General features: G+C 37.7%; 1 protein-coding gene across 2 annotated transcripts in view; it reads left to right on the top strand.

Annotated features, from left to right (window-relative positions):
* The window catches only part of LOC124860244 (dedicator of cytokinesis protein 2-like), a 143,451-nt gene that overhangs the window by 118,455 nt on the left and 11,960 nt on the right, over positions 1-13,036 (top strand). For both annotated transcript variants that reach the window (XM_047353367.1, XM_047353368.1), the window contains 9 exons: positions 1,275-1,353; positions 1,480-1,580; positions 1,862-1,920; positions 3,625-3,773; positions 4,038-4,123; positions 4,270-4,426; positions 7,160-7,200; positions 12,067-12,157; positions 12,769-12,879. In XM_047353367.1, the coding sequence (XP_047209323.1) occupies positions 1,275-1,353; positions 1,480-1,580; positions 1,862-1,920; positions 3,625-3,773; positions 4,038-4,123; positions 4,270-4,426; positions 7,160-7,200; positions 12,067-12,157; positions 12,769-12,879 (874 nt within the window). The remainder of the gene's footprint in view (positions 1-1,274; positions 1,354-1,479; positions 1,581-1,861; positions 1,921-3,624; positions 3,774-4,037; positions 4,124-4,269; positions 4,427-7,159; positions 7,201-12,066; positions 12,158-12,768; positions 12,880-13,036) is intronic.

Genomic DNA, 13,036 nt, shown 5'->3' with positions numbered 1-13,036 from the left:
ATGATCCAGCGAAGAACAATTCGAACCAGAGAGCTTATATGCTGAGGGAGCTGTGGAGAATGTTATTGGATGCCAGTGTGTAAATCAGGGGTTAACGTGGAGCAGCTGAGGAAGAAGGTAAGCAGGGAGACTGAGGGAGGGAGACTAAGACACACAAAGGGTTAAAGATCCAGTCCAGTTAAAATTGACTGGTTTTCTGAAACAGAAACATAGTTGTCAAATATATATTAGGTGTTGAGATTGAGGGTATTCCAAAAACATGATGTTAGTCTAATTAGTCCATTCCAAAACCAGTTTGATGTATCATTTGCATCATTGGAAACACCCAATTGTGCTCAAGTTTTCACCATCTGACCCAACCTTTCACAGTCATATAGAAGGTAACCAGGAAACATCAAAGCTAAAGCATATTATAAACTAGAAGCAGAGGGAACACCAGTGTCACTGTCCACAGTGAACCATGTTTTACATATTTATGTACTAAGAAAGTCCTGACCAATGCTTTGCTCTAAAACACCTTCAAACGTTTCCTCTAAACAGTTAAAAGGTTTAACCTTAGACGCAATTGGGTGTTCTAAGGGAAACCCAAACACACCCTAAAACCGGTCATTTTATATAGCTTTTGGAAAGGCCTTGATCTTAACCCTATTAAAAATTTGTAAGTTATAAAAGATTGTCAGAAAATCAACCAATTTTGTTAAACTTCCCATTTTCTGAAATCAAGAGTTCTTAAACATTGCATCAGATTTATGCCAAAAGTTTGGTGACGGTTCTAAAATGTTTCTTTGTTTCCTTGCAACTTCTTGAGTGGCAGTTATCCACATATTAGTGGAGGTGTATGTATATATTTGAAGGAGCATGTAAATTTACTATGTGTGGATCAGAGAAAATCTACAATAAATTCAGACTTGTGCAACCTTGCTGTCTGTTCTTGCTTGTCTGTTCTTCAGTAGTGGTGATTTTAGTGACATGTTAGGCCAAACAACTCCTCTGAACTTTTCTAGTCTTAAGTTTTATGGGGGAAACAATCATCACATTCCTTAAAAAAAGTTCAATACATATCAAAGCACTATTTTTCTATTATACGCACCTGTGCTAGTAAATTTTTAAATTTACAATTTATTCCCAACACTTGAAAGAGTACACATTTCATCTAACATTTAAATTAAGAATTTACAATACTGTCTAGAAATATCTCATAATACATTTGCAATTAAACAACATAATAATAAACAACATAATAATTGCTGTTTTTACATGGATTTGTCGATTAGGGTGTTCCTGAGAGCCATCAATACATATGCTGACACAATGAACCAAAAGTTCCTCACTAATGATGACTTTGAAGTACAGGTAAATGTGTTTTGCATGCTGTAGGCATAAATACTATGTAATTATGATAATTTTTCTGCTTCACTGTGTAACTTCTAGCATCCTTCCTAAAGACTTTCACTGCTCCCTCTCTCTCTGTCTACCTAGCTGTGGAATAACTACTTCCACTTGGCGGTGGCGTTTATTACTCAAGAGTCTCTGCAGCTTCAGCATTTCTCTCCAACCAAGAGGAACAAGATTCTGGTCAAGTGAGACTACAGACATTTAATTTCTTCCTTTTTACCACATCTGCTCCTCCTGCACTAATGGTACTCCCTATTAAAAACCTTTGTTACCTGTAGACAGGCGATCGATTTTGTTGAGGTAGAGCAACACAGCATTATCTTTCCTAAGGGGTTGTTCAGTTTCTGAAAGTGAAAATAAGTATTGATTAAATAATTGTTTACAATCTGAGGGGCTGACCTTTCTTTTCTTATGCATTTCTGTGTACTTTTCCTTTTATTTTTGCTCTCACACATTTTTTTTCCAGATATGGAGATATGAGAAGGCTTATTGGCTTTGCTATACGTGACATCTGGTACAAACTTGGTAAGAAACTATAAGACAAAGTAAAAAGTTTGTATATTCTAGTATAAACACAGCTTTTTTTTTACGGAAGGTTCACAGGTTAAAATTTAAAATCCAGAGCACTCAGGTGATGCTGTATGCTAAAACAGAGACGTAAATGTGGAAAATACTGTGAGAAGCAGAGTGAAAAGAAAAGGAAAACATTTTCTTCAGTTTTGTGCACAAAGACTCAGGGAATGAGTTGAAAGAAACTATAGGGAACCAATAGAAACCATGCAATGTTTTTTTGTTTTTCCTATTTTCTTTAACATTTTTTCTTACAAAACTCCAAATCAGGCTTAAATGAGACATAGTAGCTCCCATAGATAATGTAATCTGTGAACTGCCTCAAGGGTTTAGTTCAGGGGTTCTCAAACGTTAAGTTCACAGGTTTAATCTGATTTATATATAAGGTTAAATGTCCAAAAAAGTACTTCAGAGCAAAACCTGATTATTTGTTCTTACAGCTTAAAAGCAAAAGCAATAGCATTTTATGCCTGTAAGTCAATAAAATGTTTGACAGAAAAGCATAATTAGCACTCTAACTTTATGAGAAGTATAAGATGAATTCAATAAAGAAAAACATTAACTTAACAGTAGATAGTAACAGCAATATTTACTAATATACAATATTTACACCCATAATATTTATGCATAATCCAAGTTTACTAGTGTTTAAACTTGATCAACTTGTTTATTATTCACGCCTTAGAAAATTAAGTGCTGTTCTTTACACACACACACACAAAAAAAAAACAAACTTAAATATAAAATGTACACAGCACTGTTATGTAAAATGGCACTAGGTGCCTAAACCTAGGGTTTTCTGTATTTTTTATTTTATTTTAATGTTTTTAAAAATTCTGTTTTTTGATGTTTTTTATTTTTCAACATTTTCCGTTTTAGAAAGTAATGACATTTTGTTTTGTGGTTCTGGTTTGTCTGCGTCCAGTTTTTTTGATTCGTGTTTGGATTTCTCTATACAACATTTTATTTTGTAAAAGGAATGTGACTCCTTTGATATATTAGGTAAATAACCCATGTTTAAAGATGGTAGATGAAATGTTGTAGAAGAGAAGGTTTTACGGAGAGAAATTGCAAAGACTTGCTGTAATTAATACATATTAGGGTTATGACAACACGTAAAAGAAAATTAAAATAAAATCCTGCAGACAATCATTAGTTTGAATACTCATTTTAAAGATGGGTGACATGGGTTTCAGTTTTTCATGAAGATATTTTGGTATTTATAGTGATAACAATAAAACTGATGATTAAAACTATGTAAAATGTCTTCTATTTGCCAGGGCATCTGCCATTGCCCCAGAAAGCACATAAATTGCTCTGAAAACAAAACATTATCATATAGGCTAGTTCAGGTATGTTAAGTAGTACAACTGTATGGTTCGTAAGTATGCAATACTTGCATTCACTTATATTTTCAAATATATATAAATTTTATTTATCCTCTCATGGAACCAGTAGTGAAAAACAATAACTGAAACAGCAGAAATAACAATCACAACCATTCTTTCAGTATTTGGGGCTTACAAATGTCATTAATTAAAAATTTGTGTTAATTGAGAAATCACAATACTTATAATAATGTTTTTTTTTTCCATTAATGATAAAAAAATATGATAATTACGCATCCTTTCTTCTTATGCATATATGTATCTTTTGTAGGAAGTCATAAGATCTGTTTTATCCCTGGTATGGTGGGCCCAATCCTGGAGATGACTTTGATTCCTGAAGAGGAGCTGAGAAGAGCCACAATTCCCATCTTTTTTGACATGATCTCCTGCGAGCATACCCAGTTTGGAAACTTCCACAAGGTGGATAAATACTGAATATGAAAACAGGCAGGAGCCAGAAGTGTCTATATCAATACAGTGAATCCATGGACACTTTACAGAGAAATATCTGGTTTTTGTTGGAAAACAGTAAACACACATTAAATGCTACTACACTAATTTCCTGCAAACAAGGGGCATCTTAATTGCATTTGCATAATTCATGTTTCTTTTACGGTTTTTGTTTCCCTATCCTCAATTTATCCACTCCTTTGCATTCTTTCCCACCTTTGCTTTTCTCAACAGTTTGAAAATGAGATCATCCTGAAGTTGGACCACGAGGTGGAAGGTGGAGGAGGAGATGAGCGATACATGCAACTTCTAGAAACCATGTAGGCCTGAGTTCTTTAGTGTGTCTGTAACTAGTATTGTTTTTCTTGTTTTGTTAACATTAGACAGATGCAGAGACCTTGGAGCACTGAAAAACAGACCTTGTTGTAAGTCGTTGATGATAAAGCTGCTGATTCTTTTTTACCAGTTTGTTGGACTGTGCAGCTGAGAAATCCACTCTGAAGCCACAGGTCCAGCACTTTGTCTCTTTGGTCAAGGGTCTCCTCACTCGTCTCCTTGACTACCGCACCGTGATGAGTGATGACAGCCGCAACAACCGCATGAGCTGCACTGTCAATCTTCTGGTAAGTAAAAACACCACTAAAAAAATAAATAGTCAGGTGTCAGAGATGCCATTAACTTGCTTTTGAAAAACATATAAGCATATTAGGCTGTATAGAGTGGTTTACATGTAAAAGGGGAGCTAACATGGGCTTTAAGTGGGTCCTAGAACTTATTTAACTTTTTTTTTTATTATTGTTGAAAGCTTGCTGAATTTTTTTTAGACTCACATTTAGCCATGTGAAGAAATAGGAAACCCCAATAAATGTGTTGTTTTCTATTAAGAAAGGATCAAATATTGAGGTGTATCCTTGTTTTTTATTTATCTTTGGAAGTAAAACTGAATGAACTGCACTAAAACCACCAAACAATATTCTTTTACTCATTAAAGAAAATATAGCAGGAAAAATGTGCTTTCTAGCTGAAGAAAATATGAGAAATGATTAGAAAACCTTACCCTCTAATAGTTGGTGTTACCACCTTTGGTTGAGATAATTTCAGTTTCCAATCCTTTCCCTTTTACAGATGCTTCTTGTATTGTTCTGACTGCTGTGTCTGATATTGCTCCGAGGAATGTTTGCTCCACTTCTCACTGTTATGTTTGAGGGACTTCTTACATTTGCACCCCATTTTAACCACCCTTTTCTTTTCCTACTTTTCAGACACTTTTTGCTTGATTTACCAGCTCTTGGGAGACTTCTTGTAGCTTCTTGTGGTCTGCTTTCAGTGTGAAATTATTTGATCAGTCAGACCAGAGCATGCTGGCAGTTGTTTAGAATATCCTTCACTTATGTACTATTTTCTATACGACAGAATAGCTGATTTCTTTTCACACCTTTTTATATCCACTACCAGACCCTTGGGCTGTTGCAATCTTCTGTCTGAAGGCTCTTTCAATCTCACTATGGTGTTCACTCTCACTTTAAATGTCTGAGGTTTAAAGAGGGCAAGCCTCATTCACAATGCTGAGTAACAATGTTCTAGTCATGTTCATTTGATCTGTTACAGCTCGTTTCAGTGGGAATAAATGCAGGGTTTTCGTAATGTGTTCCCGTCTAGTAATTGCATTTTGTATTACATTTTACTATTATTTACTTTGAAAGTAAAAAGAAAATCTGAATATATTGGTAATGTTGTTCTAACATGATTATTATGCTATGTCTTCGATGATGAGATTATCTTTAATATTTCTTTTTACCTCATTTGATTTGAGGTGACTGATCTAAAGAGTTTTCAGTCTTTTGCTTCAGGCTGTTTACACTAGGTTTCATCAGCCTAGGCCTTTTTAAAATATTTCCCTTTAGATGTCCAACTAAATTGTATGCGGTAATCTCAAGGTTGGTCATTTTTTGTTAAAAAGTTAAATCATCATTTCAAATTATGTCTTCATTCTGCTTTCTTTAATAAGTAATTTATAACCATCTGAAATATACTCATAGATATTCTGTAGAATTGCATAAAAATTCATCCGTGTGTCGTTGTTCACATCTAGTATTGTTGCTGCTGGCAAATGGCAGAAGTATTTAACTTAAAGCTTGTGGCAGTTGCCCATTAGGTATTCTATGTATTTATTTCATCGGCTGAAAAGTCCTTTCTCCAGGCCAGCAAGCACTCCCATATTTACACTCCAACCTAGGCTAACACACATAATATTTCTCATATAGTATCTGTCGAGCCTCCTGATGCAGATGCATTTTCAAAGTAACGGACATGTATTTTTAAATGTATAGGCATTTATACTCCTCTGGCCGAAACAAGCTCTTCTAACTAGTGCATACAAGTTTCTGAGACATCTTTGTGCTATCAGCGTTATACCAAAGGTTTTTCATTCTGCTGATGTAAATCCATCCATCATCATGCACATGCTTGCAAAAATACATTTTTGACCCATCATTTAAAGCTTATTTCAGTCACTTTTGCTATAGGTTACATTTTTCTGGTTGCTAAGCATAGCTCTAAGCAGCTGAAATTTAAATAGACAGCTTTACCTTTTATGTCAGCTCCCTCTTCACCAAAGCAGTTGTGTACAACATCTTCATCTCTGTAAACACAGCCCCAAGGCCCCTGTCAATCTCCTGCTCTGTTCTATCACCAAAGACGAACAAGACACTTAAACTGTCCCTCTCATGGCAACTTCTTTCTTCCAACCTAGAGTGGAAAAACAGCACTTTTCCAACTGAAGACCAATGTGCAAAATTGGAGGTGTTCATTGATATTCAGGCTGTTTAAGATTCAGTTGCAACCTCCCCTCATTGTATTTTATCTTGAAAAATGAAAATGTAATCTGAAAAACAAAACAACAGACTTTCTACTTGGCCATGTTGTTCAAAATATACATTACAGAATTTAAATAGCTCTAAACAGTCAGTGATATATATATATCAATGTCCAACTCTTCTCTTTTTGCATGTTTGGTGTTGTGTTTAGGTGTGTTTATTGTGTGTCTCTTTCTCTGATAATGAGAGGTGGAGTTGAATCAGTTTGTTCCACTTCTCAGTTCTCTGTAGATGTCATTAAACTTAATTAAACTGGGAAATGCAGATACCGTCACACATTAACACACTCAAGATACCAGAAGCATGCAGTGCAATATTTGTGCTGTAGGACAGACTTGCGGACAAACTTGCAATGCTTGAATGTAAAATTTTAAACTTAAGGTTTATCTAGCTCCACAGAACTGCTGTAGACATTAGGTACTCTTTTCTGTCAGGCACACACTCAAAATGCACTCCAAGTAAACTTCTTCTTTTTTGCAGAACTTCTACAAAGACATCAACCGTGAAGGGATGTACATCAGGTATTTGCATTATGAGCTTGATTTGACCTGAAATGCTTTTAAATGTTGCACGTCTGTCGTACAGTTTGCATGCATCTGCATGCATGCCTAGTTCCCCGCTGCTCTATGTGTGTGTGCGGCTTCATAATCTGACAAGGGATTATATGAGTTCTGCAGAGCTAATGTCAAAATCCAACAGATCAGGTGGTGGTCTGACTGCAGAGAGAGCAGAGGAGAGGGAGACATGATGAGCACCAGCGAGATGTAAAGGCAGAGAGAGGCAGGATGTTTGTAGGGGAAGAGACAAAAATGACTGACAGAGAACCAGACTATACAGTTTCTATCAGGTCATGTAACTCATTTTGCTTGTGTTTTGTTTTTTTGTCATTGCCTTTTAGTTATAAATGTTGACTGATGACTGCCTTTTATTTATAAGGCAAAAAGTTCAGATTCTAAAAGTCCTTGATGTGCAGCTATAAGTAATGCACTTTTTGCTTACTACTGATAAACAGGTCCTTCTCAAAATATTAGCATATTGTGATAAAGTTCATTATTTTCCATAATGTAATGATGAAAATTTAACATTCATATATTTTAGATTCATTGCACACTAACTGAAATATTTCAGGTCTTTTATTGTCTTAATACGGATGATTTTGGCATACAGCTCATGAAAACCCAAAATTCCTATCTCACAAAATTAGCATATCATTAAAAGGGTCTCTAAACGAGCTATGAACCTAATCATCTGAATCAACGAGTTAACTCTAAATACCTGCAAAAGATTCCTGAGGTCCTTAAAACTCCCAGCCTGGTTCATCACTCAAAACCCCAATCATGGGTAAGACTGCCGACCTGACTGCTGTCCAGAAGGCCACTATTGACACCCTCAAGCAAGAGGGTAAGACACAGAAAGAAATTTCTGAACGAATAGGCTGTTCCCAGAGTGCTGTATCAAGGCACCTCAGTGGGAAGTCTGTGGGAAGGAAAAAGTGTGGCCTGGGCTACAGAGAAGCAGCACTGGACTGTTGCTCAGTGGTCCAAATTACTTTTTTCGGATGAAAGCCAATTCTGCATGTCATTCGGAAATCAAGGTGCCAGAGTCTAGAGGAAGACTGGGGAGAAGGAAATGCCGAAATGCCAGAAGTCCAGTGTCAAGTACCCACCGTCAGTGATGGTCTGGGGTGCCGTGTCAGCTGCTGGTGTTGGTCCACTGTGTTTTATCAAGGGCAGGGTCAATGCAGCTAGCTATCAGGAGATTTTGGAGCACTTCATGCTACCATCTGCTGAAAAGCTTTACGGAGATGAAGATTTCATTTTTCAGCACGACCTGGCACCTGCTCACAGTGCCAAAACCACTGGTAAATGGTTTACTGACCATGGTATCACTGTGCTCAATTGGCCTGCCAACTCTCCTGACCTGAACCCCATAGAGAATCTGTGGGATATTGTGAAGAGAACGTTGAGAGACTCAAGACCCAACACTCTGGATGAGCTAAAGGCCGCTATCGAAGCATCCTGGGCCTCCATAAGACCTCAGCAGTGCCACAGGCTGATTGCCTCCATGCCACGCCGCATTGAAGCAGTCATTTCTGCCAAAGGATTCCCGACCAAGTATTGAGTGCATAACTGTACATGATTATTTGAAGGTTGACGTTTTTTGTATTAAAAACACTTTTCTTTTATTGGTCGGATGAACTATGCTAATTTTGTGAGATAGGAATTTTGGGTTTTCATGAGCTGTATGCCAAAATCATCCGTATTAAGACAATAAAAGACCTGAAATATTTCAGTTAGTGTGCAATGAATCTAAAATATATGAATGTTAAATTTTCATCATGACATTATGGAAAATAATGAACTTTATCACAATATGCTAATATTTTGAGAAGGACCTGTACAGGGGTTGGACAATGAAACTGAAACACCTGTCATTTTAGTGTGGGAGGTTTCATGGCTAAATTGGACCAGCCTGGTAGCTGGTCTTCATTGATTGCACATTGCACCAGTAAGAGCAGAGTGTGAAGGTTCAATTAGCAGGGTAAGAGCACAGTTTTGCTCAAAATATTGAAATGCACACAACATTATGGGTGACATACCAGAGTTCAAAAGAGGACAAATTGTTGGTGCACGTCTTGCTGGCGCATCTGTGACCAAGACAGCAAGTCTTTGTGATGTATCAAGAGCCACGGTGTCCAGGGTAATGTCAGCATACCACCAAGAAGGACGAACCACATCCAACAGGATTAACTGTGGATGCAAGAGGAAGATGTCTGAAAGGGATGTTCAGGTGCTAACCCGGATTGTATCCAAAAAACATAAAACCACGGCTGCCCAAATCACGGCAGAATTAAATGTGCACCTCAACTCTCCTGTTTCCACCAGAACTGTCCGTCGGGAGCTCCACAGGGTCAATATACACGGCCGGGCTGCTATAGCCAAACCTTTGGTCACTCATGCCAATGCCAAACGTTGGTTTCAATGGTGCAAGGAGCACAAATCTTGGGCTGTGGACAATGTGAAACATGTATTGTTCTCTGATGAGTCCACCTTTACAGTTTTCCCCACATCCGGGAGAGTTACGGTGTGGAGAAGCCCCAAAGAAGCATACCACCCAGACTGTTGCATGCCCAGAGTGAAGCATGGGGGTGGATTAGTGATGGTTTGCGCTGCCATATCATGGCATTCCCTTGGCCCAATACTTGTGCTAAATGGGCGCGTCACTGCCAAGGACTACCGAACCATTCTTGAGGACCATGTGCATCCAATGGTTCAAACATTGTATCCTGAAGGCGGTGCCATGTATCAGGATGACAATGCACCAATACACACAGCAAGACTGGTGAAAGATTGGTTTGATGAACATGAAAGTGAAGTTGAACATCTCCCATGGCCTGCACAGACACCAGGGTGTCTGTCCAGGGTGTGGTCTAAAACCAGGTGTTTCAGTTTCATTGTCCAACCCCTGTATTTCAGAATGTTTTTACAATGTGCTGGGTAAAACCTACCAGGATGTACAAGGTTTTTCCTTGCAACAAAACACGGTACTTAACTGAATGAGCCATTAACCGTCTTCTGCAGAAATGGATGACATGTGGGAAAATTGTTTAAATGTCTCAACCATCTGTGGTACAGCAGGAAAGCATAAATAAAACGCAGGACAGTAGGCTCGAGAACATGGATTGGGATCCTCAGTACTAAAGTACAAATATCAGTAGATGTATCTCACCCCAGCAGTCGGTGCAACCAGCAGGGCAACACAAATCATGAAGATCTGCAAGATATGCACTAAAAACACCTTAAGCCATAAAGTAATGTTGATAAACAACATACTGTTGTTGTGAAGAAGTATTATCCCCCCTTACAGACACACAGTGATAGACCCCCTAAGGACCGACTGGCCCACCAAAATTACTCCAAAAATGCATAAATAACAACACCAGAAGGTTAGAAAATAATTCAGAACAGTTACAGCAATGCAGGGAATCACTAAGGCCTCACTTACCTCAGTAGGTCAGTGTTCATGATTCAGAGAAAGACTGGTAGTAGACATGTTGCAGAACCCATGTGAAAGTTCCAAGGCTGAAACCACTGATGAAAAAAAAGCATATTCCAACAAATATCATGATGATCCCCAAGATTTTAGGGAAAATATTCAGAGAATAATAAGACAAAAGTGGATCTTTTTGGAAGGTAACACAGTATTTTAGCGTTGTGGCGGTGGCTTTGCTTTATTGAACATGGATGACTTACCTTTATTGATGAAATAATTCATTCTGATCTCAACTATAAAGTCACATAAATTTTCACATGAATAAAATAAGCCAAAAAAGTTTCAGTCTTTTGATTGAGGCTTTTTCCTGATTTACTTATCACTAAAACAAAATCTAAAACCTGTGGACAACTAGAAATGCATAACCTGTGGTGTTTATGTATGTTAGCCAACATATATGACATGTTGCTGCACCTTAGCATTAATAACACATGCTGCATTGACAGCAGTACAATGTTGTTTTTCTCTTGCCTCAGACTACCTAGACGATCAATTATTTAAATGGGCGAAAGGGCATAATAGTGATAGCATTTACTAAATGATGAAAAATCCTGCTCTTTTTGACTGAAACAACATTGCGACGTCTAACATTAGCCCTGGGAGCATGGCTTTTTTGCCGCATGATGCATGCATCCTGGACCATTACAACGTTAAATATCACACAAACACATGAATATTTGATGAAAGACAGATTCTAATGTTATGGCTCAGCAAGTAAATATTAAAGACTGCACATGTATATTCAACTTACCTTTATATTGAACATGGTGAAGCTAAACCATTTCATGTTACAAAGCACTTTATTCATTTTGTATTCCAATAAATTTCAAATGATGGTATCACTTAAGCAAAATATTCTACATGCTCTACAAAGCTTCACAGTCTGATAAACAGTTTCATTTTTGGATGCACTTCCAATTTTGTATTTAAGCACCCAGCAAGATGAAATGAGTACAAATTAAAGACTATTTTTCTTAAAAGCACTTATTTTTACCTGCAAGTCACTCATAACACAATGTTTTTTCCCTCTGGCATGCTCATAAACATTTAAATTAGCATTTCCATTCAAGTAACCTATATAACATTATTTCCCTTGAAGCGGAGAAAATACTTTGTCATACCTCTAAAAGAGATACAATATGCTTTGTTCGCATGTGTGTGCTCTTGAATGACCTTGTGCTGTGCTCATATTTCAAGGTTTGTACACTCAGAGTAATGCTGATACATGCTGTGTACTTTGGTAATTGCTTTATTCGCAGATGTTCAAGCTGTCCAACACTGGCATCTAGTGGAGTGATGTTTAAAGTAATTTGTATGGATTTGTGTGCATTCAGGTATCTGTACAAATTACGAGACCTTCACCTGGAGGGTGAAAACTACACAGAGGCAGCCTACACCCTGCTGCTGCACTCCCGTCTGCTCAAGGCAAGCCTCACATACAAACACAGGAGGATATGTTTTCTTGTGTAATGCTGCACCCACTACCTCGCTCAGCCTAATCACTTGTCTGCCTGCAACAAATGAGAGAGTTTCTTACTTGCTGATAAATGGTTGCTACGTTGCTGGCCTCCAAATGATGAAGCCCCGAGGTTAGTTTATGGCTCTGCGTCGGCCACGGCAGTCATATCACTATGGTGATTGATGCAGTGCACTTCCACAGTGAGTGTGTTTGTGCGCGAGCGGATGCGCACGCGCTTGTTGGACTGTGTTTCACCTCTTTTGTCCCCTGATCATTGTTATGTGACGTTTACAAGCTAACAAAGAGGTCCTAGGAATTTCTTTCTGTTTCATGTGACTGCAGCACAGTAACTCCACAGGTTTTTTTTTTTTTTATTCTTGCAAAACTCAGTTTGCATGGAACGTCATTCACATTACTGGAAACTTAAATCTTTAACACATACTGTATGATATAATAAAAAAATAATAATCAATATATTTTGATGTTTTGATTAATTATATCCTGTATGGCTTGGTTATGTCATGAAAGATGAACTATTAATTAAGATAACTTTAGATAATCGCCGTCTCTGTTCCAGTGGTCTGATGACATGTGTAGCCCCCAGTTTGAGTTCCACGGTTCCCAGACACAACGGCAGCTCAAAGAAACGCTCTATGACACCATCATTGACTACTTTGACAAGGGCAAGGTTTGTACTGAAGTCTTAAATTATAACTCCTAACTGTATGCCAATTGACCATGCATGTATGGTGTAGAGCAATTATTTGATGTTCTGAATAATGGTTAAGAATTACTTTCAGTGAGACCTGTAATTACAAAGCAATGGTTTCCTTAAAGACTGGTCA

Source organism: Girardinichthys multiradiatus, chromosome 23 (assembly GCF_021462225.1).
Source record: "Girardinichthys multiradiatus isolate DD_20200921_A chromosome 23, DD_fGirMul_XY1, whole genome shotgun sequence".
NCBI lineage: Eukaryota > Metazoa > Chordata > Actinopteri > Cyprinodontiformes > Goodeidae > Girardinichthys > Girardinichthys multiradiatus.
This window is presented reverse-complemented; position numbering and strand designations above follow the sequence as displayed.